This window comes from Monodon monoceros, unplaced genomic scaffold (assembly GCF_005190385.1).
Source record: "Monodon monoceros isolate NGI ecotype Baffin Bay Population unplaced genomic scaffold, NGI_Narwhal_1 Super_Scaffold_18, whole genome shotgun sequence".
In the NCBI taxonomy this organism is placed as follows: domain Eukaryota; kingdom Metazoa; phylum Chordata; class Mammalia; order Artiodactyla; family Monodontidae; genus Monodon; species Monodon monoceros.
The window spans coordinates 120,591,750-120,617,846 of NW_021703774.1; the positions used below are offsets into that span (position 1 = coordinate 120,591,750).

General features: G+C 38.2%; 1 protein-coding gene across 2 annotated transcripts; it reads right to left on the reverse strand.

Moving 5' to 3' along the window:
• Positions 1-1,502: 1,502 nt before the first annotated feature.
• CTH (cystathionine gamma-lyase) lies at positions 1,503-24,592 on the reverse strand. Of its 2 annotated transcripts, XM_029230284.1 has the most exons (12): positions 24,256-24,592; positions 20,735-20,816; positions 19,053-19,148; positions 16,471-16,580; positions 14,269-14,400; positions 11,077-11,134; positions 10,557-10,634; positions 8,821-8,973; positions 7,397-7,518; positions 5,526-5,578; positions 2,386-2,524; positions 1,503-2,076 (listed from the first exon to the last, which is right to left on the reverse strand). In XM_029230284.1, exons 1-12 carry the CDS (start codon positions 24,421-24,423, stop codon positions 2,050-2,052), a joined length of 1,218 nt encoding a protein of 405 aa, XP_029086117.1. In that variant the 5' UTR covers positions 24,424-24,592; the 3' UTR covers positions 1,503-2,049. The 2 variants fall into 2 exon arrangements, with proteins under 2 accessions (XP_029086117.1, XP_029086116.1); XM_029230283.1 differs by having other exon boundaries at positions 1,503-2,524; positions 24,256-24,589.
• Between the last annotated feature and the right edge of the window lie 1,505 nt (positions 24,593-26,097).

Below are 26,097 nucleotides of genomic sequence, written 5' to 3' on the forward strand. Positions count from 1 at the left end.
CACACACACACACACACACACACACCCTATTGGTTCTGTTTCTCTGGAGAATTCTGACTAATAAAATGGTAGTTACTTGCTGCTCACCAGAAGCTCAGGCAATGGATAGACCATATATAAAAATAGACCTTTGACCTACCATCTGCAGCAAGCTCCCCAGAAAACCAACTCCTTATCTACAATAAATAACCCAGGAAGCCAGCTGCTATAAGTCAGATGTGTAGGAAATTTGATTGCTGCCTCTAGCGACAATCCAGGAAGCTAAACAGTAACTTCTGTAATAATCAGTCCCAAATGGTTAGGACTTGATTAATAACTGACAGCTTCCTTAATTTTCGTCCCTGCTTTTGACTGAGGACCAAACCTAGAAAACCAAATATGCTCCCCTACCCAATCACACAGGATCCCCACTTCAAGTCAACCTGCCCACCGCTTCCCTAGGCCAACAGCCTCTAATCGGGGCATACTTGAAGACTTCTCTTTTTACACTACAAAGCTTTTTCATTCTTCTGTCTGCCTTTGTTTTTCTTAGCTTTTTTTTTTTTTTTAACATTTATGACAGTGATTTAATGTTATTCATTTAAAAGTCATCTAACAGTTTTAAATTTGGAAATTTTTGTTTCTCATCCACATTAACAGGCATTAAAATTTCTGCAATTCCTATGCTCTGCCTTCCTTTGAGTCTGCCAAAAAACAAGTGACAGTAGCTGACTCCCTTGTAAGCTTAGAATAAATAGCCTTTTCTTTTCTTATTCAAATGGTCATTTGTTTATCCCTACAGCCTTAAGGTACAGAAATGGCAAGAAATCAAGTCTTCCAGAAACCACAGTGGGATATAACCAGCATCAAAATGCTGCTACCTACAGAGACAGAATTTCCAGGGTCCACACACATAATTCAGAAATGCACAATACATAAGAATATGTATTTGTATGTATTCTCCTCCTACCCAGCACTATTATTAATCGAATTCAATGATAGGCTCCCCCCGCCCCAGCCATGCCCTTGGGCATGCAGGATCTTAGTTCCCCAAACAGGGATCAAACCATGCCCCCTGAAGTGGAAGCATGGAGTCTTAACCACTGGACCGCCAGGGAAGTCCCAATGATAGGATATTTTTACACTGAAACAAATGGTGATAGCAAATGTGACTGAAAGCCTTTAGTACAAACAATTTAAAAAATCCAATTATTTTGACTTACGACGTAGTGACAATAACTTGCTGATTATGCTTCTAGCTATGAAAGTATTTCTTCCTTTAGCCTCAACAAATTTACTGTTTCAGATAAAAATATAAGAAGTAATATTTCTCTATAAAAGTGGCTTTTGACCTGCCCCATACAGATTTTATAACTAATGTGCAAACACTAAGATTTGAGCATGATAATTACACAATTGAATTTATAAAAATTAAGTGGCTGAGACCTCTAAGAGTTGGGAATTAAAAGGGCCCAGGAATACAATTTAATGCCACATAGTACAGAAAATATCACAATGGGATACATTTGATAATAAGATTTATTTTTTAAAAAAATAGTAAGTACAACCTTAAATCAGTAAAATTTCACAGACTTTTCAGATATTTGATTTTTGGCTTATGGTAATTAAGTGTAAACCATTGCTTTGAGTGCTATTTTCAACAATATACAAAATCACCCTTGATTTAAGAACATTCATTTAATAATTTAAATTCCTCAGAAAACATGAAAAATGAAATGCCATTAGATTGTAAACATGATCAATATAAATCTTAAGCTTGAAAAAAAGAACACAATCCCCAATAGCAGCACAAATCTCACCTCCTTCAGAGGCAAATGTATATCCAAATTAACAAAAAGATCTTAACAGAATTGACTTGTCAATTACAATACGGGAAAGAGGAAACTTTTTAACAGGAATGATACCAGGAAGATTACAGTTGTGAAAGGTAATAAAGTCCCTTAAAATTTTCACTTGAAAACTCTGCAAAGGCTCATTAATGGTCCATTCAATTATTCAGAAGTTTTGATCTTTTTGCAGGAAGCAACCTCTAATAGCAGTTCTGGAATGCTAGTTGTGACTTGCATTTGGAGAGTGCTGTGTTAACAGTGCACAAGAAAAATATGTTATTAAACCTTCAGGCAAAGACTTCACCTCCTCCAAGAATTCTTTTCTGAAGACTACATTCTTTTAAATCTGCATTTCGACTCATTTCCCTATACATTTATACACCCTGTATATTGTAATAAGAAAAGAGAAAACGTTTACAGTCCACTCTATAAACATAGTGAGGCCACTCTATAAACATAGTGACCCGCCGCTCCCAAGATTAAGCGTGCGCGCATGCGCGCGCACACACACACACACACACACACACACACACACACACACTAAAATAAAACTTACTGCTGCCTTCAAAGCTTGATCTAGATCATCCAGTAGGTCTTGTTTATCCTCTAAGCCCACAGAGAGTCGAATCAGTGTGTCACTAATTCCAAGGACTTCTCTGTCGCTCTTAGGCACTGAAGCATGGGTCATGATTGCCCTGAAAGAAAGAATGAGCAAAATTTTGATCACTATATTGTAGCAGGGGATGCATGTTTCTATCTCATAAATTGCAACTATTTTCAAAATTTTTCTACTCTCAATATCAAATGCTTCATACACCTACAATGTTTCGCAGGCAAAAAATTAAGGAATTGTGCAAATTATCATTTCTAGTCATGATTTTAAATGAACACAAAGATCTTTTATTGTTTTCATACCATCAGTAAGGTATACTCAATCGGACACTGAAGGTGCCAGTCAAACACCCCCATGCAGGAGGGGAAGACATAGCCTCCAGTGTGTGGATTTTAACACCAACCTGAATGAGGCCTTGGCCAGAAGTCATACACCCCATGACCAACCAGCTGCACTTATAAGAGGCCTCTTGGATCAAGAGCTGGTCAGAATTAATTCCATCTGGATCAAAGGATCAATCCAGAACTGGACCTTCTGAGGCAGATCAGGGAAAGACAACCTACGATCACTGGTAGCAATCACTAAGCATTAGGAATTAATTCCAACACATAACTCATGACACAGAGTCCTCAGAGGATGTTCAAGATCACGTAGCAACTCATCGTCATTGTCAGCATGGGTAAGGGTAGAGCACCTACTATGGTTCAGGCTCTATAGTAAGAATTGGGAAACCAAGAAGAATGAGATATTTTCTTTAGGTAACAAAGCAGGAGCTAAAGACTATGACAATTCACAAAACAGAACAGTCTACAGCAAATACCAAACAAGTATGGACAATAAGAACTGCCGGAGTTCAGAGGAGGGAGAATCTCTGTGGGCTGAGGCATCACGGAGGGGAGGCTTATATAGTCTTAGGGAGCGCTTAGATGTACACTGCCCCCAACATTCCACCATCCCCTTCCACCACCAGCAGAAGGAATCACTTTCTCCTATCCACTTCAGGCCCATGGAAAGAAAATCTGAGTTGTGTCCAAAGTAAATGAATATCTTCTTTGATCACTCTAATGAAGTTTTACATGCAAACATCCTCCTTAAAATGTTCTGCCTTTTTAGGCTCTTAATTCCTTAAAAGAGAGTGAATGTGCAGAAATAAGAATTTAGGCTTCTGGGACCAATAGACTTGGGTATGATTCTCAGCCCCTCCACATACTGGCTGTGTTGGGCTTGTAAAAGTTACCTGTCCTCAGTCAATTTCCTTATCTCAGTACACTGTTATCCACATTTTACAATTGAGAAAACTGAAATTGAGAGTGGATAAGTAAGTTTTCTAAGGTCACCAAGTTAACACACGTTGTTAGGCTGGGAGACCAACCCAGTACATGTTGGCTCAGCTTCCTCCCCGCTGACTGCAATGCTGCACTGGTTGCAGCGTTGTTGGGAGACGCAGAATGAGGGTGATAAAACAGACAAGCTCTGACCTAAATTTATTCTTCCACTGGCACTGGGGTTAGCGCCTAGCTGGAGCTCCTAAGGGCCAAGCAACTTTAAACCACATCCCTAAATAAATCAAGCGAGGTCTACTTTTAAGAGAGCCTTAAAGTAATATACATTGCATTACTACGAAAAATAAACCAATTTCATATGCTGAGTGTGCCCTCTTGTGTATCCAGACTTATTAGCAAGCATTTTCCTGAAAGACTAACAAAAACCTCTATGGCTTATCTTAATTATTTGGATCATTATTTGGGCTTCATTTTTTTTTTTTTTAAAGATTATGAAATTGCCTGACTCTCCGCATGAACTATAAACTACTAAACCAGGGCAGGAAATGTGCCTAAATGTTAGTAATCCCTGACATTCCTCTGCACATAGTTATTTCAGAAATGTTCATGAAGGGCTTCCCTGGTGGCGCAGTGGTTGAGAGTCCGCCTGCCGATGCAGGGGACGCGGGTTCGTGCCCCGGTCCGGGAAGATCCCACATGCCGCAGAGCCTGCGCGTCTGGAGCCTGTGCTCCGCAGCGGGAGAGGCCACAGCGGTGGGAGGCCCGCGTACCGCAAAAAAAAAAAAAAAAAAAAAGAAATGTTCATGAAAATTAAAACATAGAGACATACCATGCATTTAATACAGTTGAAAATTAATAGGTAATGATATTGATTTATCCCTGTAATAATTATAATATATGGTCATAGAAACATAAAAAGAAAAACAGGATGTAGCTCAGGAATGCTTGCTGGGACAGATAATCATTAAATAATAATCATTATTTTAATTATTAATACTATTTTATGGATGAAAAGATTGAAGCACAAAGGTTAAGTGATTGATGTTCTCAAATCCAGATCGAGGCTGCTTTAAACACTCCGCTCACAGTTTCTGATGCAAAGCCTCAAGAGTGAAGTTGCTAACATATTCCTGTGTGACATTTGATTCATCAGCAAAACTTTCTGAACCGTTGTTTCCTTGTCTGTAATACAAGCTGTTGGACTCCCTGATCTTAGGCTGTTTTGTGTTCTATTATCCTCTGGTGCTTTGATAAAATTAGATGAATTGGTTGGGTCAGTTAATGAAGGGTCAGGAATACAGTTGAATTTTGGGTTTATGTCACAGATGACACAGAGCCATTTACCCCACAGAAAACAGAAAACAAACAGACTTGATGGTAACTAGCAGGGCTCTCCTCTGATAAATAAGAGTATGGAGGGTTTTTTTTTTTATCAGAAACACATTCTCAATTTCCCCTGGAGTCTTAAAATCAGCCCTTCTCCAACCTCCCTTCCAGAGCAGAGTGGAGTAGAACAAGTGGCCCTGGTTCGGAGGTCAGAGAATTACTGCTGGAATCTCCTTCAGGCAAATAGGAAAAAAGCAAAATTTGGGAGGACGCAGCTTAGTGTTTAGTAGCCCCCATTAGATTTTTATCAGGGTCTCCATTCTATGGAGTTAGAGTCCATTCCAACTAGATAGTGCCATGCTGCTCTTATTGCTAAATATCTTGAATGATCCCTGATTTTATCCTACTCCTTTTCCAAACAATCATTACAGCTGAAATCGAAGTTAAAATACTGAGAAAAACAGAAATACTTACGGAAGCTCAGCAAGACTTTCATATCCTCCTAAGCTCTCAGCCAGCGTAAATAGCTGTGGCAAAGAAAATATTAATATAGATCTTCTACTAAAATAAAAATACTAAAATCTAAAAATAAATGTTGTTGATAAAATGGCCTCGGGACGGGGGATGGAAAATGGTGCAATTATGAATAAACTACAAATTGGATAAAAACTTGGAGAAAAAATCAGAATAAAATCCATAACAATGATTTCACCAGACTTTTTTTTAAATTAATTTATTTATTTATTTTACTTATTTTGGCTGCATTGGGTCTTTGTTGCTGCACGCGGGCTTTCTCTAGCTGCGGCGAGTGGGGGCTACTCTTCATTGCAGTGCACAGGCTTCTCATTGTGGTGGCTTCTCTTGCTGTGGAGCACAGGCTGTAGACACATGGGCTTCAGTAGTTGTGGCTCGCGGGCTCTAGAGCACAGGCTTAGTAGTTGTGGCGCACGGCCTTAGTTGCTCCGCGGCATGTGGTATCTTCCCAGCCTAGGGCTCGAATCTGTGTCCCCTGCATTGGCAGGCAGATTCTTAACCACTGCGCCACCAGGGAAGCCCCAATTAGACATATTATGTGTTAACTTTTAAAACATTAAAAGTTGATCAGTACTTCCCTGGTGGCACAGTGGTTAAGACTCCACGCTCCCAATGCAGGGGGCCCAGGTTCGATCCCTGGCCAGGGAACTAAATCCCACATGCACGCCACAACTAAGAGTTCATGTGCCACAACTAAGGAGACGGTGAGCCACAACTAAGGAGCCCACATGCTGCAACTAAGGAGCAGACGAAGATCAACTAAGGAGCCCTTGAGCCGCAAGGAAGGAGCCCGCCTGCCACAACTAATAAAAGGAGCCCACGTGCCGCAACTAAGGAGCCAATGAGGCACAACTAAGGAGCCCTTGAGCTGCAACTAAGACCCAGCACAATAACATGAGCTCTAAAACCTCAGAATTATTACACTTGAGACCTAGCTCTGTGGTTACCCTTTAAATAAAAATCTCTAAATGTCTATCAAGTTATACAAACTTACTCATTAATATGTATCACTCACTAAATTAATGCATCTATTTAACCCCTTCCTAGGGAAGAAGGGAAAAAAACTTGGTTGTTGTATTTAGTGTTATAGTGTCATAGAATTTCACAACATATTAAAAATTCTTCTCACAACTGTGTTAAATCAAATGTGCACTACTATATTTCTGATTTTAGAAGTGGACAAATTTTAGAACCAATAGAACTTTGACTAATCCAGAAGCATCCTTTTCTTTAGATCTGTAGTATTTAAAACTCAGTCTTAAATACATTACTGCATGAGCTCAAAGTAAGCCCAAAGTATGGAGTTACACAGGTCTCTCTCCCAGGGCCCCTGAGGGCCTCCTGCCTCTTTGAACATTAGGCAAAGGCCTCCCTTCCGTCACTCCAGGCAGATGCAACCTGGGTGGTGCAGGGATTAGAAAGCCATTCCTAGGCTGGATTTCAGAACAGTCTTTCGGCATTGCAGTGACGACACACTACTGCGGTTTCACATAATACTTCATTTGAAAAGACGGTTCACTTTAAATTTAAAAACCAATGGATTAGAACATTCTGTCTCTCTCAAATGGACGGCAGTGTCTGCAGAGTTAAATAAGTTAAGTAAGCAGATTCATATATCTGCTACTGCATCACTCTAAATGTTTCAAGTGATTTTCCAACCCAAAGCATTTCATGACAAAGAGGCTTGTGGGTGTGAACTCCAGGTACAACAACATTAATATGAGTCAGGTGGAAGTGAGAAATAATGACTATAATAATGTTATAAGAAGGTCTTAACGTCTACAGTTTAAAAAACTAGTTTGAAAGTTTACCTTTAGGTTCTTGAGGAAAGTCTCAGCATGTTGAAGGGAGCCCTTGATATAAAAGGCGATCATCCCTGGGCAACCTGTGCACTGACGCTTTGCCAGCTCATGCTGAGGATGAGAGGGCAGTCCTGTAGTCATAAGGTATAATGAATGTCTTATTTTAGAGTCAAACATGTAATTTCAGAACAACAACAAAATCACCATTTGCTTAAGTCAACTGCAAATAAGCCTAATAATGAGCTTTATGCCATGTTGACATCTGACCTCTTGTTCTGGTCCCTGTCTATCTCTTTAGCTTCATTTTGACCTATCTTTTCTGGTCTCTCCTTGCTCTAGCCATGCCAGCTTTCTTGACACCAGTGGCACCACACTCTTTTTCATCTTGGGACTTTTGCATATGCTGTCCCTTTAACCTGGAACATTCTCTCCACTGACTGCCCCCTTCCCTCTGTTAATTATATCCTCTGTAATTTATTTGCTTAATGTCTGTCTTATCCACCAGACTAACTCCATGAGGAGAAAGCTATTTCTTTTACTAATAATTGGATCCTAGTTCTGAGTGCAAGGCCTGGCCCATGGTTGGCTTTAATAAACACTTATGGAAAAAATCTGAAATGCCTTGTCCATGACCTTCTAACAAATGCTACCCATTCCTCAGGGCACAGCCCAAAACTTTTCTCCCTTCCTCCATTCAAAATGCACACCAGTCAACAGCTCTATACCTAGTGTACATATTAGGGCATTTAATCTCATATGTATTTCTGCCTTGCCTTATCTAAATTCCTTAAGGGCAGGGATCAAGCCTAATTCTCCTTTACACCCAAGACTACATGGATGCACACCTCAAAAGGGTTTAAAAGAACTATTTACTTAAGACGACCAGACCACAATTAAAAAGTCTGGTAAAATAAATTCAAAGAGTAACATGTAAGTCTGCTAACTCACATGAGCATTTCTAGATGTTGTAAAGGTGAAGAAATTCCAAAAAAAAGTAATACAATTTTGGGGGAGTTTTGGTACCAAGTATCAAGTCTCAATCTATATCAGATAAAAGTTAGAGCTAATGCAGAATATCAGACTGATAAGATTACCAGCAAATTACTGGAAAGTACAAGGTTGCAATCCTGGAACAGGTATACACAAACCTTCAAGCTAAAGACAGGAACATCAAATATGTAAGATTAATTTGTTAACATCCAAGCAACCACTAGACTATAGACAACTCTAGGCCAGAGATCATGTCCATCTTCTTTACCATCAGACCCACCAAAAAGCCTGACACACAGACACACAAAAAGCTCAATAAGTGAACAACATAAAAATACATGAAAGCACCTAACTTACAAACAAATGTTACATAAACAGGATGCATAGGATAACACTTAAAATCCTAGTGTAAGCATATGTGCTTAGAAAGCAGATTAACATACCGGGATAAATAACCTTTTCTACCCAAGGATTCGACTCCAAAAACTGAGCAACTTCCATTCCATTTTCGAAATGCTTCTCCATGCGGATTTGTAGAGTCTTCAGACCTCGATTGCAGAGGTAACAGTCAATAGGAGATGGAACTGCTCCAAGAGCTGCAAAATGAACATGTCCTGGATTAGTCTGAAGGTGAGGAGGCACCCAGAAAATCCTCTCACTGCTCTTTTTCATTATAGTGACTCTGAGAAGTTAGCTACAAAGCCCAATGTTTGAGTTTTAGTGGGAAAAATTAATATATCAAATTAGAAACATGAGAATGAAGCATAAAACATGCTTAGTGAAATGGGCTTTAAAATGAGAGGGGAGGGCTTCCCTGGTGGCACAATGGTTAAGAATCCACCTGCCAATGCAGAGGACACGGGTTCGAGCCCTGGTCTGGGAAGATCCCACATGCCGTGGAGCAACTAAGCCCGTGAGCCACAACTACTGAGCCGGAGTGCCACAACTACTGAAGCCCACGTGCCTAGAACCCGTGCTCTGCAACAAGAGAAGCCACTGCAATTAGAAGTCCACGCACCGCTACAAAAAGTAGCCCCTGCTCACCGCAACTAGAGAAAGCCCACGCGCAGCAACTAAGACCCAATGCAGCCAAAAATAAATAAATAAATTTATTTTAAAAAAAATGAGAGGGAAAATGAATTATCCTGAAAATTAAGTGCAAGTACAATGATATGAACTTTTCAAATATGAGCATCAATAGTCTTTTCTATGATTTTAATGAAAGGACATAGTTTAATCTTGTATTTCTTTGACAGAGTATTATAATACACAGAGAAAATAGCAGTTCAGCTCCTATTATTTCTGAGTGTTCTACCAATATTCTATTTAGCTTTTGTCTAAAGCAGCCTGTGATTTCCCATGCCTCCAGGATACGTGCCTCAGTCCTTTTTTTTTTTTTTTTTGTAAATGAAAGGAATTTATCAAGAAATAAATTTTGGTTTCCTTCCTCAGTGCCCCCTTTTGCTACCCAACATGTATTCCCTGGAAGGGGATTTTTATTCCTAATTATGTTTGTATCTTATCTTTCTGTCAAATCACAGTGGTTAAATCAAGTCTCTTTCAATAAACCCTTCTCCATACCTGAGATAAAAAAACAATCTAAACAGAAAACAGACGTTTAGACACCTGTTGAAAAATATAAGTTTATATGTTAAGCGCCATTTAAAAGTTATCATCATTTCAGATATAAAAGGTATAGTATAAGAAAGCCATCATTCCAAATGTTTAAAAAAAAAGACAAAAGAATCCATTAAGTCATAAAACTAAAAATTCACTTGAGGGACTTCCTTGGTGGTCCAGTGGTTAAGACTCCACGCTTCCAATGCAAGGGGTGCGGGTTTGATCCCTGGTCAGGGAACTAAGATCCCACGTGATGCTCGGTGGGACAGAAAAAAACAAAAATTTACTTGAGCTTTACCAAATTATGATCAAAATTAACATGGCTTTGAAAAATAACAAAACATATCTCTTGGTCATGTTGTAAAGCCCTATTATGTTATAACTGTATTTTTATAACCCAATTTTTCTTTCCTCTAAAAAATCAGAATTTTTCCCACTATTTCTCATTTCTTCCTAAATTAGTGGAATGCTATCACTTCACAGCACTTAGTGGAAATACAAATATCAAATGTAGTCACTTTGAGAGCATAAGGGGAAATTTGGGTTTTTTAATACTTACAATTTTGCAAGAATCGGAGCCTATTATGAAGCCTCTCAGAATTAAGTGACACTAAGCCCATCACAACATCACTGTGGCCTAAAAAAAACAAAACAAAAACAAAAAACTTTAAGTTAAAAACAACATATGTTTATTCCTCAGCTTATAATTTCTAAAATGTGACTTTCACTTGAAAAAACTCTGGGAAAAATCCCTACAGAATCAGTTTAAATAAACTTTAGCAAAAGCTATACCTTAAACAATAAAATTAAAATCATGTAAAAATTAAATGTTTCTCTTTAAGCTATCAGCAGGATAAAAATATAACATTTATAGTAAATTTTAATCCTCTGCTGTTAAATCATGAGCATAGTTTTGTCTGCTATAAATGAAGTCCTATATTTAATCAAGGTATTTTCTTACTTTCTACATGAGTCACAGAGAAAACCTGAATAATAGAAGTAAAGGGATAAAAGGATAAAGTCTTATGCTACTTTCATCTATTGATGGAAAAGAACATTCTAAGTGAAGACTGTCTTACCATTCATATATTTTGTTGCTGAATACATACAAATATCAGCTCCCAGAGCCAAAGGCCGCTGAAAAGAATAAAAGGTTTTTATTCCAAATGGGAAATCACTTGAAAATATGCTTCATTGCCTGCCTATTTATTATTGTAAATTCCATTCCTATTCTAACTTTTAAAAATACGCACATCTTAAAATTTCCAGAAACTCTGGTATTATCTTTCCCTTTCCTCCCTCACACCGAATAAAAATACAAAGTATTAGAACCAGTATTAAATCCAAAGGCACAAATTTTCTGGAAATAGCAGATAAACTCAGGTCAACAGGTCTTCTGAACCTGTTTCTTTGGAGCAGTTGCTGACTAGCCCCTAAATTTATTACCTTTAGCAGAGATGTTGGCATTTTATGACTCAGTAAACACAGAATAGTTGACACAAAGATTTAGCAATTGTTCTGTCAAGTAAGTATAAAAGTGATTTGCTTAGGTTTTTAATCATTAAAACCTTACAATGTATGCTGTGGTTATTTGTTGATTTGCCATGATCTTGACTCTTAATTACTCTTTTATTATACTAGTTTTGTCAAGTGTAAAATCACTTATAAGGAAATTTGTTTAGATTGTTTTCCCTCACTGAACTTTCCTGCAAAGTAATTCTTTAGTCTTAGATGTCTTTGTTTACGGTGAAAATTAAACTAATAATCAACTTATTCACTAAATAATGTAATATCAACATCTTTCCATTTAAATTTCCTTTAAAATAAAGTGTGTGTGCGTGTGTGTGCGTGTGCACACGCGCACGCATGTGTGTGTGTGTGTGTGTGTGTGTTTAACCTCCCTAGCTGGGGGCTATGGGACTTTTCATTTAGGGTTTCAAAAATAGGACATTTTAAGTGTGGTATTCCTCAAAGCACTCTCTACATATGTGTTTGCTCATCTCTAAAGTGATGAGTCAAACTAGATGTTGTGTGAGGTCTCTTCCAGTGCTAACATTCTGTAAACTCTATGGTCAAAAGGAAAAATAAAAACCAATAACTAACAACTGTTGATGCCATTATGCTCCAAGAATCATGAGTTACTTTACATAACCCAGTGAAGCATTGTTCAAAATACTTTACCTAACTCAATAAAATCAGTATGTTTATGACTAATTGTACAGATGGGGAAAAGGGACTAAGAAAAATAAAATAGATCACTCAGATTTAAAAAATTGGTAGGACAGGACTCAGACTACCGGAATGCAGAGGTTCTACGTGGAAACTTTATGCTTGTATGTCCATTTTGCCTTTTGTGAGACTTATAAAAGATCAAGAAGACAAAAGACAGGAAAGACAGAACATACCCACTTTTCATGAGTGTAAAATAATGAGAGGATCTTTTCAGAAGATTTGCTTTGTGGAACCAAATGTGGTTCCACATTTGGTTTGTGGTTGCCTAGGGACACTGTGATTCTGATTAATTCAACTGGAATGAATCCAGACTGAAATGAAGCAAATTGCAGTCCCTGGCATGAGGAATGTGATGTGGGTTTCAGAAAGGTGGAAAAACTGGACCTATTTTAGTGACAACAATAGGAGAAAAAGGGCCAGGCCTGATGAGTAACCTGGGCAGGCCCAGCTAAAATGATTCATGCGATCTCTTTGGGAATATACAGGACTCATGATGACTCAGCTAGAGCAATCCTATGCTATAATAACTGCCCTACTGTAAGTGGTAGATGGGGTAAGGAGTTGGGATAAAGACTCCAAGAGTGAAAATCACCTGGGACAAATAGATGATGCCAGGAGATTTTCACTTGGAAACAGACTGCCTTACTTGATATAAGAAACAGCTGGGGCTTCCCTGGTGGCGCAGTGGTTGAGAGTCCGCCTGCCGATGCAGGGGACACGGGTTCGTGCCCCGGTCCGGGAAGATCCCACATGCCATGGAGCGGCTGGGCCCGTGAGCCATGGCCGCTGAGCCTGCGCGTCCGGAGCCTGTGCTCCGCGACGGGAGAGGCCACAACAGTGAGAGGCCCGCGTACCAAAAAAAAAAAAAAAAAAAGAATCAGCTGAAGCTATATCATGAGCCAAAGGTAGATGACACATGAAGCCATCTGAACACATTGTAGCCAGGAAATGTGTTTCAGGAAAGGAAGGTAAAATATGGTAGTGCCTTCCGAATAAAATGGAGTAAGGTGAAGAACAGCTTTGTGCAGACTCCTAGGGAGTCAGCCAACTTCAGGGACCCAGAACAGAAGCAGGGAATATAAACAATTGAGCTTGTAACATCTGCCTAATTGAAGAGTTGGAGAAAATGAGCTCGGGTTTCAGGAGCTCTGCAGAATAAAGGTGAACTACAGGAGGTGTAATAAGAATGACCACAGGATACAGACAAAAAGGAAATAGCAGGGAGATGGTAACTCCTAATAAAGAAAGGAAACAGAGTTAGGTTACTCAGAGGAAAGAAAAGGAGAACGTGTGGGGAAAAGGCAGACAACCAGTCAATTATAGAGAGATCCCAAGATGATCTACCAAAAGGAGCAAAGCAGAAAAGAAGAATCTGGAAAAATGTACAAGAAAAGAAAGAAAGGAATTGCGGATGAATGGGAGGGTTTGAGTGGGGAAGAGATGTATGTAGAGGACAGGCAGGAAAAGAGATAGTCTAAAAGGAGCACTGTAAAGGAGCTGTACTCACAGATACAAGGTGAAACATGGAGTAGAAATTCATGATACAAATAAGGTAAAGATATAGAGGGCAGGGCATGGTCTTTGAAGCACTGAGGGAAGACAAACTAGAAAGAGGGAAGACAAATGGAGAAATAATGTGTGATGTACACTGAGATGTCATTGAGTATAGCTTTTCTCTTCCTTTTATTTGAAAAGTTAGCCAGGTTTAAATATATATAAAATAATATAACTGACCTGGAACCAAAACATAAACATTGAAACCCCTACTATGTGTAAGGCACTGACATACACAATCATATAATACGGCCAGGTCTTCAGAGAGTTTGCACAGTTAATTAAGACAACATTTAAAACACACAAAGTCCCACACAACATATTAACGTAGTGTTGAAAAGATATTAACTAATGGTAGGAAAGATCCAATTTTAATTCTTTGTCTAATCAATAATTATAAGCAGATTTCATGTAATTTAATGTAAACAAGTCCTTCCTCTCCTGTGTAGTCTACTAATCATGCCAAAAATATTATTTTCATTTACCTGGAAATATGCCGACATAAAAGTGTTATCCACGACCAAAATAATGTCTCCATGTTTATGGACAGTATGTGCACAGGCTTCAATGTCAATCATCTTCAAGATAGGGTTTGTGGGAGTTTCAATCCAAACAAGCTAAAACAATTCAGTAAATGACAATAGTTTGTAAAAACACACTGCCAAACATCTATCTCATATACTGTAACCATCTGGGAGGCTACATTGGAAGACCATAGATGATGAAGTTTAAAGGTTTGAATCTGAATCCCAGCCCCATGAATTTCTAAGAAGTCATCATAGGTAAGTAACTAACCCTCTACGTTCTTCCAATTTTTTATCTATACAATAGGATTGATAATATTTACCTTATACAGTTGTTGTAAGGATCAAATGAGATAGTGTACATATAAGCAGAAAAGCATTCAAGTTAATTATTGTAATTATTTTCCATTAAAAAGAGGATGAATTCCAAAGAGATAGTTCAATGTCTGGGAATTTTGTTCTCAAAGATAAATAACATAGGTTGTCTAAGTTTACATTCTGGAATTTTCAGTAAAGAGAACTATCTCTATGACGCCAAAAATATCCTGAATAGTAACTTAACGCCAGATGCACTAGAACCTACAAAATAAGTCCCCAGAACTTGAAGAAGAGAATGGGTTTTAGAGTGAGGAAGAAAAGTGACACACACAACAGAAAACCTGGCCACAGCTCACTTAAGAGACAGTATCATATTTATCTGTCTATTCAAAAACCAAGCACAATCCAGGCACATCATGGATGTTTGATAGTTATAGAAAAGACCAAAGAAAAGAATTCTGTTTGTTAAACAAGCTGCCACTGTATTGATTGACATTATCTACAGCTTTCTTTTTAAAAGGATTAATGATTCTTTTTTCTATGTAAATGGACAAGTGGTCTGGTTTAACTCTCTTCCTACTCTAGAGTTTTAGTGTAGAAAAGACATGGTAGTTAAAATAATGCATATTCTACAAGAACAGAATTATTTAAGAACATAAAAATTTATTTCTGGGTAAGAATTTATTATTCTCATTCATAATAAAAATTAATTAAAATAAAAATAAGTAAATAAATACAAAGTAGATTTTACATAGACTTAAAAAATCTACTTCAAATGATGAGGCAGACATTTCAGGGGGAAAAATGTATTAATTCAAGTTGGTAAAGAGGCACTATATAAAGTTCTATTGACAAGAATTAATATACACACAATATGCTTTCCTCCCTTAGAAAGACTCAGACCAGCTATTTTAATAAGAATCTTTTCTCCCAAGCAAGAAGACAAACAAAAAACAACAACAACAACAAAAAACAAGTTCCTTTAAAAACAAGCCTTAATCACTCAAAGCTCACCCTGGTGTTAATCTTCAAAGTAACTTGTGTGAGAAAAGTTTTCCATTTTTTAGCATTCACTGCAACATAATCTTGAGTACAATTCAAACCTTTTAATCATTAGCAAAAAGTTGGAAAAGGCTGATACTTATAAAAGGCACTGGTCCTTCTTTTCCCCATGCAGAATTTCAATGAAGTCCCAAGAAAGAATATCACATATGCCATTCATTCCAGCACAAAACACCTTCCGGTGGCATACAAGCTTCCCAGGATGGAAGCTAAAGACTGCTTGTGGCTCATTCTCTGTTTCTATCATTTTGCTAAAGTATCCCTTAGAACCCTTAAAACTATGCTTAGGGTTTGGGGGCTTCCTTACAAGCTTCCTTTTCTGTAACCCAAACTCTGTGGTGACTTTTGTTACCAATACTAGCTTGGTAATGCAGTTAAGAATTGTCTGCTTTTGCTAACAAATTTTTTAACAGTCATCATGTATTGGGTACTGTAATAAGCATTTCATTCGCCTTATCTCATTTAGTTCACACAATCACCTTTCAATAAGGCAGGTACAATTGTCCCCATTTTGCAAATGAAGAAAAATGAGACTTTGGTTAAATAATTTGCCCATAATAATACACCAACCATGATACAGAATTAGAATTTGAATCCCACTACAGAATGCACGCACCTAACCATTATGCTATAATACACAGAAGTCAGACCTATCCTAATCTTGATGGTTTCCAATGGCTTCCAGTAAAATTTTTATTCAGATTTAAATTATTTCCTCAAGCAAACAGAAATGATGAAAACAAAACATCACAAGGAAAACAAACAAACTGAAAACTGAGTTACCTTGGTTTCTGGAGTAATAGCTTCCTCTAACAATTTGGTTTTTGAACAATCAACAAAAGAAATCTTTAATCCAAATTCAGTTGCCACCTGCCTGAAGTACCTGTTTGTACCTGAGGCAGAAGAGAATCAGATAAAATGAAAAGAAAACTGTATTAGGAAATATTAATTCCTTAAAAGTATAAACACTTAAAAAATATAAGGAAGTGTCAATCACCAATAGAGAAACAACTAAAAGCAATTCTACTTTGTTTGAATAGTTTGGCCTTCTCGTATACTAAAGAATATAAGGCTTAAATTTTAAACTAAAAATCAGAGTCAAATAAAATACACTTGATACCCACACCAAGTTGTGTGAAGCAGAAAATGTTTCTTAAAATACACAATCTCTACTCTTCAAACATGAAGTGGCATGCTTCCTGAAATATCAATATCTTTTTAAAACAATTCCTTCCTACTACTCAAATCTAAAATAAATGAACTGGGACTTCCCTGGTGGTCCAGTGGTTAAGACCCCAAGCTCCCAATACAGGGGGCCCAGGTTTGATCACTGGTCAAAGAACTAGATCCCACATGCCACAACTAAGACCCAGCGCCACTAAATAAATAAATAAATAAAATTTTAAAAAATAAAATAAATGCCAATGAAATATTCAAAATAAAATTTCAAACTGATTATACTTTGGTAAGAGAAAAGAATTGGTTTTTATCCTTTGTTCTTTCTCAATCTTTTTGTTATGCGGTTCTGAAAGCTTTAGTAGACAAATGAGACAATGTAAATCAAACTACTAGAGTTTTACAGTGAAAGAAGATAAATCATTCAACTTAGAATGGCTTCTTTTAAAAATACGGTTCTGGATTTGATGTATATATATGCAAATTTAAAGAAAAATTTGCTGTTATTGATAGTGAACCAAAAAAGAAAAAAAAAATTATCATCAAAGATATACTGGAGGGACTTCCCTGGTGGTGCAGTGGTTGAGAGTCTGCCTGCTGATGCAGGGGACATGGGTTCATGCCCCAGTCTGGGAGGATACCACATGCCACAGAGCGGCTGGGTCCGTGAGCCATGGCTGCTGGGTCTGCGTGTCCGGATCCTGTGCTCCACAACGGAAGAGGCCACAACAGTGAGAGGCCTGCATACCGCAAAAAAAAAAAAAAAAAAAAAACAAAGATATACTGGAGGGACTTCCCTGGTTGTGCAGTGGTTAAGAATCTGCCTGCCAATGCAGGGGACAAGGGTTTGATTCCTGGTCCGGGAAGATCCCACATGCTGTGGAGAAACTAAGCCCATGCACCGCAACTACTGAGCCTGTGCTCTAGAGCCTGCGTGCTTCAACTACTGAAGCCTGTGCACCTAGAGCCCGTGCTCCGCAACAAGAAGCCACAGCAGTGAAAAGCCCGCGCACAGCAACAGAGAATAGCCCCTGCTCTCCTCAACTAGAGAAAGCCCACAGGCAGCAACGAAGACCCAATGCAGCCAATAAATAAATAAATACATTTATTTTTTAAAAAAAGATATACTGGACTTTTGGTAGACTGATCCTAGGTAATGTAAGATAGAAAAAGAATGTAAAGAATTGTTAAAAAATCAACAGCAATTTTCAAGATTTTGTACCTATGTTTACCAAAAGGTTTTTATAATAGTAACGAAAAATTTGATTTTTCTATAATTTCAATTCATCAGACTATCATAGGGTACTATGATAAAATATAAAGCATTTTGCAAATTTCTGAGAGGGATAAAATGATTACTAAGTCTCTTCCTTCAAAGAACTTACAGATTTAACTTTTTGTTCAAATAGGAGATAGATAAAATGATAATAATATTCCATAAATCACATTTTAATTATTTGGAAGCATTTGGTATATATGTATAATATACTTACAAAATTTTTTGCTGTTGTTTTGAACACAAAAATCAGTCTTACTTAAAGGTAAGGGCAACTTGTCTTCCTTACCTTCCCACTTACCACTTTATATAACTAGCATTTAAACAATTTGGAATGAAAGTTCTTAAATTTGTATCCATGGATAGGTTTCAAGGGGTAAGTGTCCTTGGAGAGGAGCCTTATCATTTTAAAATTAAAATGATAAACGTTGGGTATAGTCTTAAGTACATTTTTTGGAAAGAGGTCTATAGCTTTCAACAGCTTTTCAGAAGCTTCCCTAAAAAAGAAACGCAGGGGGTGGGGTGGTTAAGGGTTGGGTAGAGTTAAGACCTTTGAGAATGACTTGGGTTATAGACCATCTTCACTGGAGGTAAAAATTTTTAATGACACTAGAACACTCTCTCTTTAAACACTATCTTCTCTAGAGTAGAATATATCTGGGATAAGCTCATTCCAGCTGCTTAAATAAAATTATTATTAAACAGTCTCTCTTATAAGCAAGTTCTGGAGCATAGACTCTAAGTGTTTATGCTCCTCCTTTATCAAGTGTGAACCAGCATAGAGTTGTTCACCATATTTTGAAAAGATAATCAATAGTCAATAATCCTGGTAGCACTGTTAATATAATTCAGGACCCATTTTATTGTCTTTCAAATATCAGCTGAAACAACATGAATGAGAGAGGTCACCTACCTCCATACACATCATCCATACAAATAATTTGGTCTCCTGCTTTTAAGAGATGGGTAACAGTCACAGTGGCTGCTAAACCTGAAGCAAAGGCCAAACCTAAGGTAAAAACCAAGTTAGAGTAAAGCAAAATGTCAGAACTATAGGTTAAAAACACCTACAGTATTTAGTTGCATTACTTTATATCCCTCTCTCTGCTGACTGAAAGACAACCGTCACTACTGAGTCACCAGAAATCCCCTGATTAATACCATTACAAAATCCCCCTTTCTATTTCAAAAATAAAATATCTTTAAAATAAAAATACTTAATTCTGCTTTGGTTATAACATTTCTCTGAAAAGCTTCAAAGAAATAATTCTTTACAAAATTCGGAGACAAGAGACCAATTGCCAATTAAATTACACTTTAAAAGTATCAAACTCTAAAGAAATTTCAAACTTGAGGAATAGAGCTAAGATATGATTCATCCATTAACTATATGGATATGCAGTTGAGAAAATATTTTAACAAAACTCACAATTAGACCTGATAAATTTAATAAATTTTATTTTTTTAAATTTTTTTAATGTGGATTCTCTTTAAACACATGTGATCTGAATCTCATGTTGAACAAAAATAGTGAAACTGCATAATAAAAAAATAACTGGCATTGTACACATTAAACACTGTAAAGAAAAATATCCTGATAAAATATCAGTGTATCACCTTGATGATAAAAATCACTTGTGACCAGTAGATGGGATATCCAATTAACTTGGAAAATGTAATTTTTGCAAAGTTTTTTCAGAAAAGTTGAGGTTGACATTGCAGTTCTCTACTAAGCAGATCTGTGGTCCAACAATGAATTCATACAGAAAGCTAACCTTTAAATCCCATTCAAAACAACCGTGTTTTCTGGAGCCCACCTGAAAAAAGTGTCTGGCATATGAACCCTCAGCCTTTATAATTTCTGTGGGAAATAATAATATTCCCCACACATTACTAAATTTAAGAAATTTAGTGTTTAAAAAACTCCCCCTCTCATCCAAAACAAAAGAAACTCCCCCAATCCCAAACAAACACCAAAGCTCATATTAACATTTCTGATTCCTACACTCTTGCTGTGAGAAAACTCCTAAGACTCTCCTTTTTTAAATTCACGATTCTGCCCTCATTTAGTATCATTTGTATAAAAAGTACAAAGATGATTTAACAGCCGTCCACTCCCTTCACGGAAGAAATTCAAGTTTTGAGGAGTTAATCCCTAATCTCCCAAAGCACAGTATCAAGAGTACCTGGCTATTGCAAATGTTCCTTGGTGCTGCTCTCAGGCACAAAATAGCAGGTGAATGAACCAGAGTATAAGAAAGCTTATATTCTCATAGGTGGTATTATAAAACTTAGTTAATTTGTATCTATTTATACTGACAGCTTCAGACGAAGAGTACGTTTACATGAATTCTAAGTGGCAAATTCTGCCATTTTGCCTCTCTTCATATTTATTTTCACCTTATAATTACACATATACATATGAAGTCAGCTGTGGGACCTCAAGCAAATAATTCAATGTCATAAAAAAATAAGAGTTTTGAACTAGCTAATCCTTATTTCTTTCCAATTCTACATTCTGTGCCTCTATAATTTTTTCTATACAAATAAGAATGGATTCTAGATTTTACAAACTTTGAAATGAAAATCACTTACTGTACTTAGCCCCATCCAGTGCTGCCACTGCTTTTTCCAAGCAATTCCTGGTGGGATTTCCAGAACGGCTGTACTCAAAACCCTGAAGGAAAGAAGTTAGAGTTCATCCTAAGAGATTTAAATTTATTATCAGGGTCTTAACATAGACATTTCCTCAACTACAGGTCCATCCTGCCATGCCTTTCTGTTATTTATCTATTACATGTCTTACCATTAGACAGAAGCATCACTGTTGTGGCCGTAGTGGTATGGAGAGGCCCTGAAGTCAGCCAAATTGGGTTAGAATTCTGTGTCTGCCACTTATGAGCTACATGCCAATAGGTTAGTTACTTAATATTTCCCAGAGTCAATCTCCATACCTTTAAAATGGGAATAAAATACAGATATCTACTTCATAAAATTGATGTGAAGATAAAATAAGTTCTCTGCATGATGCCTGGCATGTGCTAACCACTAGATAAATGGTGGTTTTTATGTTACAGTCACCTCTACCCATTAATCTAGGGATATTAGGAAACAGGAACCACCTGAACCAACAGAGTAAACCTATTTCTAACCTGCACTTCATTTCCTAAAAAATAAGTGTTGTGAGCTCTGTTTAGCATCCAACAGGAAGCTATGAACAGATCTTACAAATGCTCGAAGTTCAGATCTTAGCTCTACAAAAGCAACTCAAAAAAGAGAGTAATTCTTGGCAAAACAGCTCTATACAACCCCTTTTTAAATTTTGCATTATATTCCTTTTACATGTATGACACTATACTAGCTGAATTCATCCAGTCATTTTATTTGATTTATTTAGTTTTATTGAGGTATAGTTGATGTACAATATTACATAAGTTTCATGTGTACAGCATGGTTATTCACAATTTTTAGTGGTTATATTCCATTTGTAGTCATTATAAAATATTGGCTATATTCCCTGTGCCGTACTATATATTCTTGTTGCTTATTTATTTCATACAGTAGTTTGTACCTCTTAATCCCCTACCTTAACCTCCCTCCCCCCTTCCCTCTCCCCACTAGTAACCACTAGTTTGTTCTCTGTATCTGTGAGTCTGTTTTTTTTGTTGTTGTTGTTATATTCACTAGTTACTTTTATTTCTTAGATTCCACATATAAGTGATATCATACAGTATTTGTCAGTCTCTGTCTGTATCCAGTCATTTTATTTAATCCTCACAATCTGCTCTAAAGAAAGTAAAGCCAAATGTTACAGGGAATGTCAGTGCCAGAATTCAAAGCCAGGACTTAAACACTCACTAAAAGTCCTATACATACTTTTCTCCTCCTGCCCCACATAGCACATAACAAAACACAACCACTCTTTACACCTGTTTCTGATTCAGGAGCTCCCAGTATTAGAGATAGATATAGATATGGCTATAGATATAGATATTTAAGTTTTGTTGCCTTTTTTGTCTCCTTGTTTTTGACAAACTGAGTAGACATTTTATAGGGCTCCAGGATATCCTCATTACTGGCCACCATCACCTCCTTGATGTGACCTGCAGCTGTACTCCAGACAGAAAAAAAGTTTAGATTCATGTGGCTATTGCCATGGAAAGGTAGTCCATGTCTCCCTAAATATTCACTGCAGAGATTTAACTTTGTGGTTGGAGAGGGGGGTGGGGGGAGAAGCATATTTCAGTGCCAATTCTCACTCTCATTCATTCAATGACTTTCTAAATGGAAGTGGAAAATTAGATGCTTCTCATTCAGCTCCTCAAATTCTCTTTAGTGCTCTTAACTGACATTTTAAAGATATTAAGAGGAGTTTGTGGATTTTACCACCTCTGCTGGCTCTCTGAAAACATTTAATTGTTAATATCACAGCTAAATTATTAACTTTTGCACTAAATGCTAAAGCTTGGGCAGCTACACATTCACAAAGCCCTACACGAGGAAGAAACTTGGAAGACAGGTTGTGTACACATTTTGATTACAAAATATAGTAGCTAGAAGTATCCTAAGCCAGTTGTAGAAATGCCCTTAGAACTCTACTTCACAAAACAAAGGGCTACGTCTAAAAGAATTTTCCTCAACTTATATAACATAACACACTAAAGAGGTGTTTGAAGTATAATCAAGGTTTTGGATCTACAAAGTGTATTCAATTACAGTTGACACTTGAACAACTCCTGGGTTAGGGCACCGACCCCCTGCTCAGTGGAAAATCCATGTACAACTTATAGTCAGCCCTCCATATCCGAGGTTCCTCCATATCTGTGGTTTATGTCCCCAGATTCAACCAACTGCAGATTATTCAGCTCTGTAGTATTTACTATTGAAAAAGATCAACATGTAAGTGGACCTGCACAGTTCAAACCCCTGTTGTTCAAGGGTCAATTGTAATTTCTTCTGGACCTCAGCAACTTTTAAATACTCCAAGATCCATCAAGTATGCTACCAAAAAAGGAAAAGCTATGTAATTAACACAGAGGCCTATCTCATCTATGACTCTGGGTAGGTTCCTTTTCTATAAAAAGTACATAATACCTGTCTTGCTCTCTAACCTGGTTGTTGTCCAGATCAAACAGAAAAAGTGCAAATATGAACACCATGAAATAGCAAACTACTGAGAAGTTATAATGTACAATGCAGCTTAACATACATATCAACAACTTATGTGGTAGGTACTATTATTAACCCATTTACACAGGATCAACCTGAGGCTTAAGATAAGTCAAGTAACTTGCTCAAGACCACCTGGCTAAAAAGAGGTGGTATCAGAATTCAAACCTAGGTCCTCTGACTACATGATTTAAGCTCTTAATTACTAAACCACAATGATGCAATGGGTTAGATTATTGCTAGCATTACTGTAGTATAGCACAGGATAGACTAATGCCCAAGAGTGGGTGGGGTTCCAGAGCAGTACTGCACTGGAATCCCAGCTCTACTACTTATTAGCCATGTGGCCTTTGCATTGATACTTATCCCCAAACCTCAGGTTTTTCATGAGAGAAATAAGAACCTAGTTCATACTAGAATTGCTGTAAGGATTATCTGAGGCAATATATGTAATACACATGATAGAATGTAACTATGAATCTGGCTCAATGGCTATTAATAACTACTGGAATAATATTGGGAGTTAATAGCTACTGGGAATAATCTTGATTCCAGGTGAGTTATGAGACTCTTAATTTTTTTCTTAGTTGACTCCTTACTATATCTTTACAATTTTTGTTGCTAAAGGTAACTTAAGGAAGTTATGACACTCAGTTTTGAACTGCAAATTTGCCAAAATCACATGAATATCAGTCCAAATCTATAGGGCATGTTGGACAAAGTGTTCCTTCCAGTCCTGCTTATCAAAAGAAATGCTTATCAAAAGAAATATGATCATTGAACCATTCAATACAAACCTTTATTACAAGGAGGTTTACAGGTGTAGTAAACATCATTCCTGATATACACAAATTAAACCTCACAAATTACTTGCGTGCCTTCTTAATTTATAAGCCATCTCTCTTTTACCGCCCAACACTGGACCGCCCCAGACAGACCCAGCTCACCAAGTGCCGGCCAGGAGCCCCTTGCTTGAACGTGGTGGACAGTGAGATGGGAGGCACTACAGCCTGGGAAGTCCATTGCTCTGGTTCCTGGCCCACATGGATGGCCTGCGTAGCGAAATGTTGGAACCTAGGCAGGAAACCGTGTGGGGAGGCGTCTTTTTCCTGCATGCTGATCTGCGAAGGAAGGTGAGAGTTAAAGGGCAAGGAAGATAAAACTATGAAACTGGTGAGTCGGGGCTTGAAAAAGACACCGAAGAATTAGGCGAAAGAGGTAAAGGTATGCCCAGCAGGGTGACCAGCGGCGAGCGCACAAAAGCCGGACTGTAGCTGAGACTCTCTTAGCGGGCAGGGAGCTTTGCTTCACCTCGGGGCGGAACCACCGCGACCCAATGAGCGCAGGCCCCTACGCGGTCCCTGCTCCTCATTGGCCGGCAGCGGAGGCGTCGCCCGGAGCGTCGCCGCCAACCCTCTGGCACAGGACTTGGAGTGAAGCCGGGGTCCCTGGGCCCCTTGGTTGGTCCCTGCTGGTGAAATTCCTGAGTCCCGGCCCAAGGGAAGCTTCACTGCTGGCTCCTGTGAGCCACCCAGGCGTCTGTGTGACCTCAGACCGGAGGTTCGCCAGAGATGTGCAAATAAACTGCCTTGACACTGAAACCGAGTAACCTGTAAACAGGCCACGCAAATATCCTCCTCTTACCGTAGCCCTTGCCCCAACCCCTCCCACCTCCACCAACCACCCTTTGTCCTGAGGGCGGTTCTGACGGACGAAGCGACAAAGTGGAGATCGGTGACGAAAACGGTGGCCCAAGCTGCCAAATGTGCAGCTTGGATTCTCATTAACTGAGGGCAGCCTGCCTTTGAAACAACGCTGAACTCTGTAATGACCCAGTAATTATGTTGATTGAAACAGGAGTGAGGGTTATATTTTTCTTAGGTAATAGTAGAGCTACTGTGATAAGGATCTCTAAGCAGGATTCCGGCAGCTTCCTAAGAGCTATTCAAACGACTTTTTTCAAGCATCATTATCTTCTTTTGAAGTACCCAGAGAGACTCTCCCTGATGAAAAAAAAATATATATATATATAGTGTGTGTGTCTTTGAAAAACTTATTGGAGCCTCAAATCCTTACACAAAATGCCTTCATTGTTACGCAGTTGACAGCAACATCCCCGTAGGAAAAAGGAAGCAGTCCCGTGTCACAATTTATTCACCTGTATCCAGAGCCCTACTCTCACAAGGAGCACTCCTTTAAAACAGACAACAAAAATCTCCTTGTTCCCTAAACAATACAGACTTGACCTATTTACTATTGTGACTATTTTCTAGGACTAGGGTTAGGAATACTTCTGTTCCTGCAGAGTGTTAACTAAATATCTGAAAATTTATTAAACCATTTAAGAAAGAAGAGAATACAGAATAAACGGCTCTTAAAATTACAGGACTGAGGCAACTGGCTTTTCAAATTAACTACCAGGACACAGCCATTAAGCACTAGGACAACAGAGCCTAAGGACCTGCAAACTTTTAGAAACCTAGCAAAATTTTTAGCCCTGTGGGGAAAATGGATGGACTCCAAAACACTAATAGATATTACTGTATATTTAATTAATATTTTCTGTTAAAAAATAACATATCGGGCTTCCCTGGTGGCGCAGTGGTTGAGAGTCCGCCTGCCGATGCAGGGGACACGGGTTCGTGCCCCGGTCCGGGAAGATGCTACATGCCACGGAGCGGCTAGGCCCGGGAGCCATGGCCACTGAGCCTGCGCGTCCGGAGCCTGTGCTCCGCAACAGGAGGGGCCACAGCAGTGAGAGGCCCGCGTACCGCGAAAAAAAAACAAAA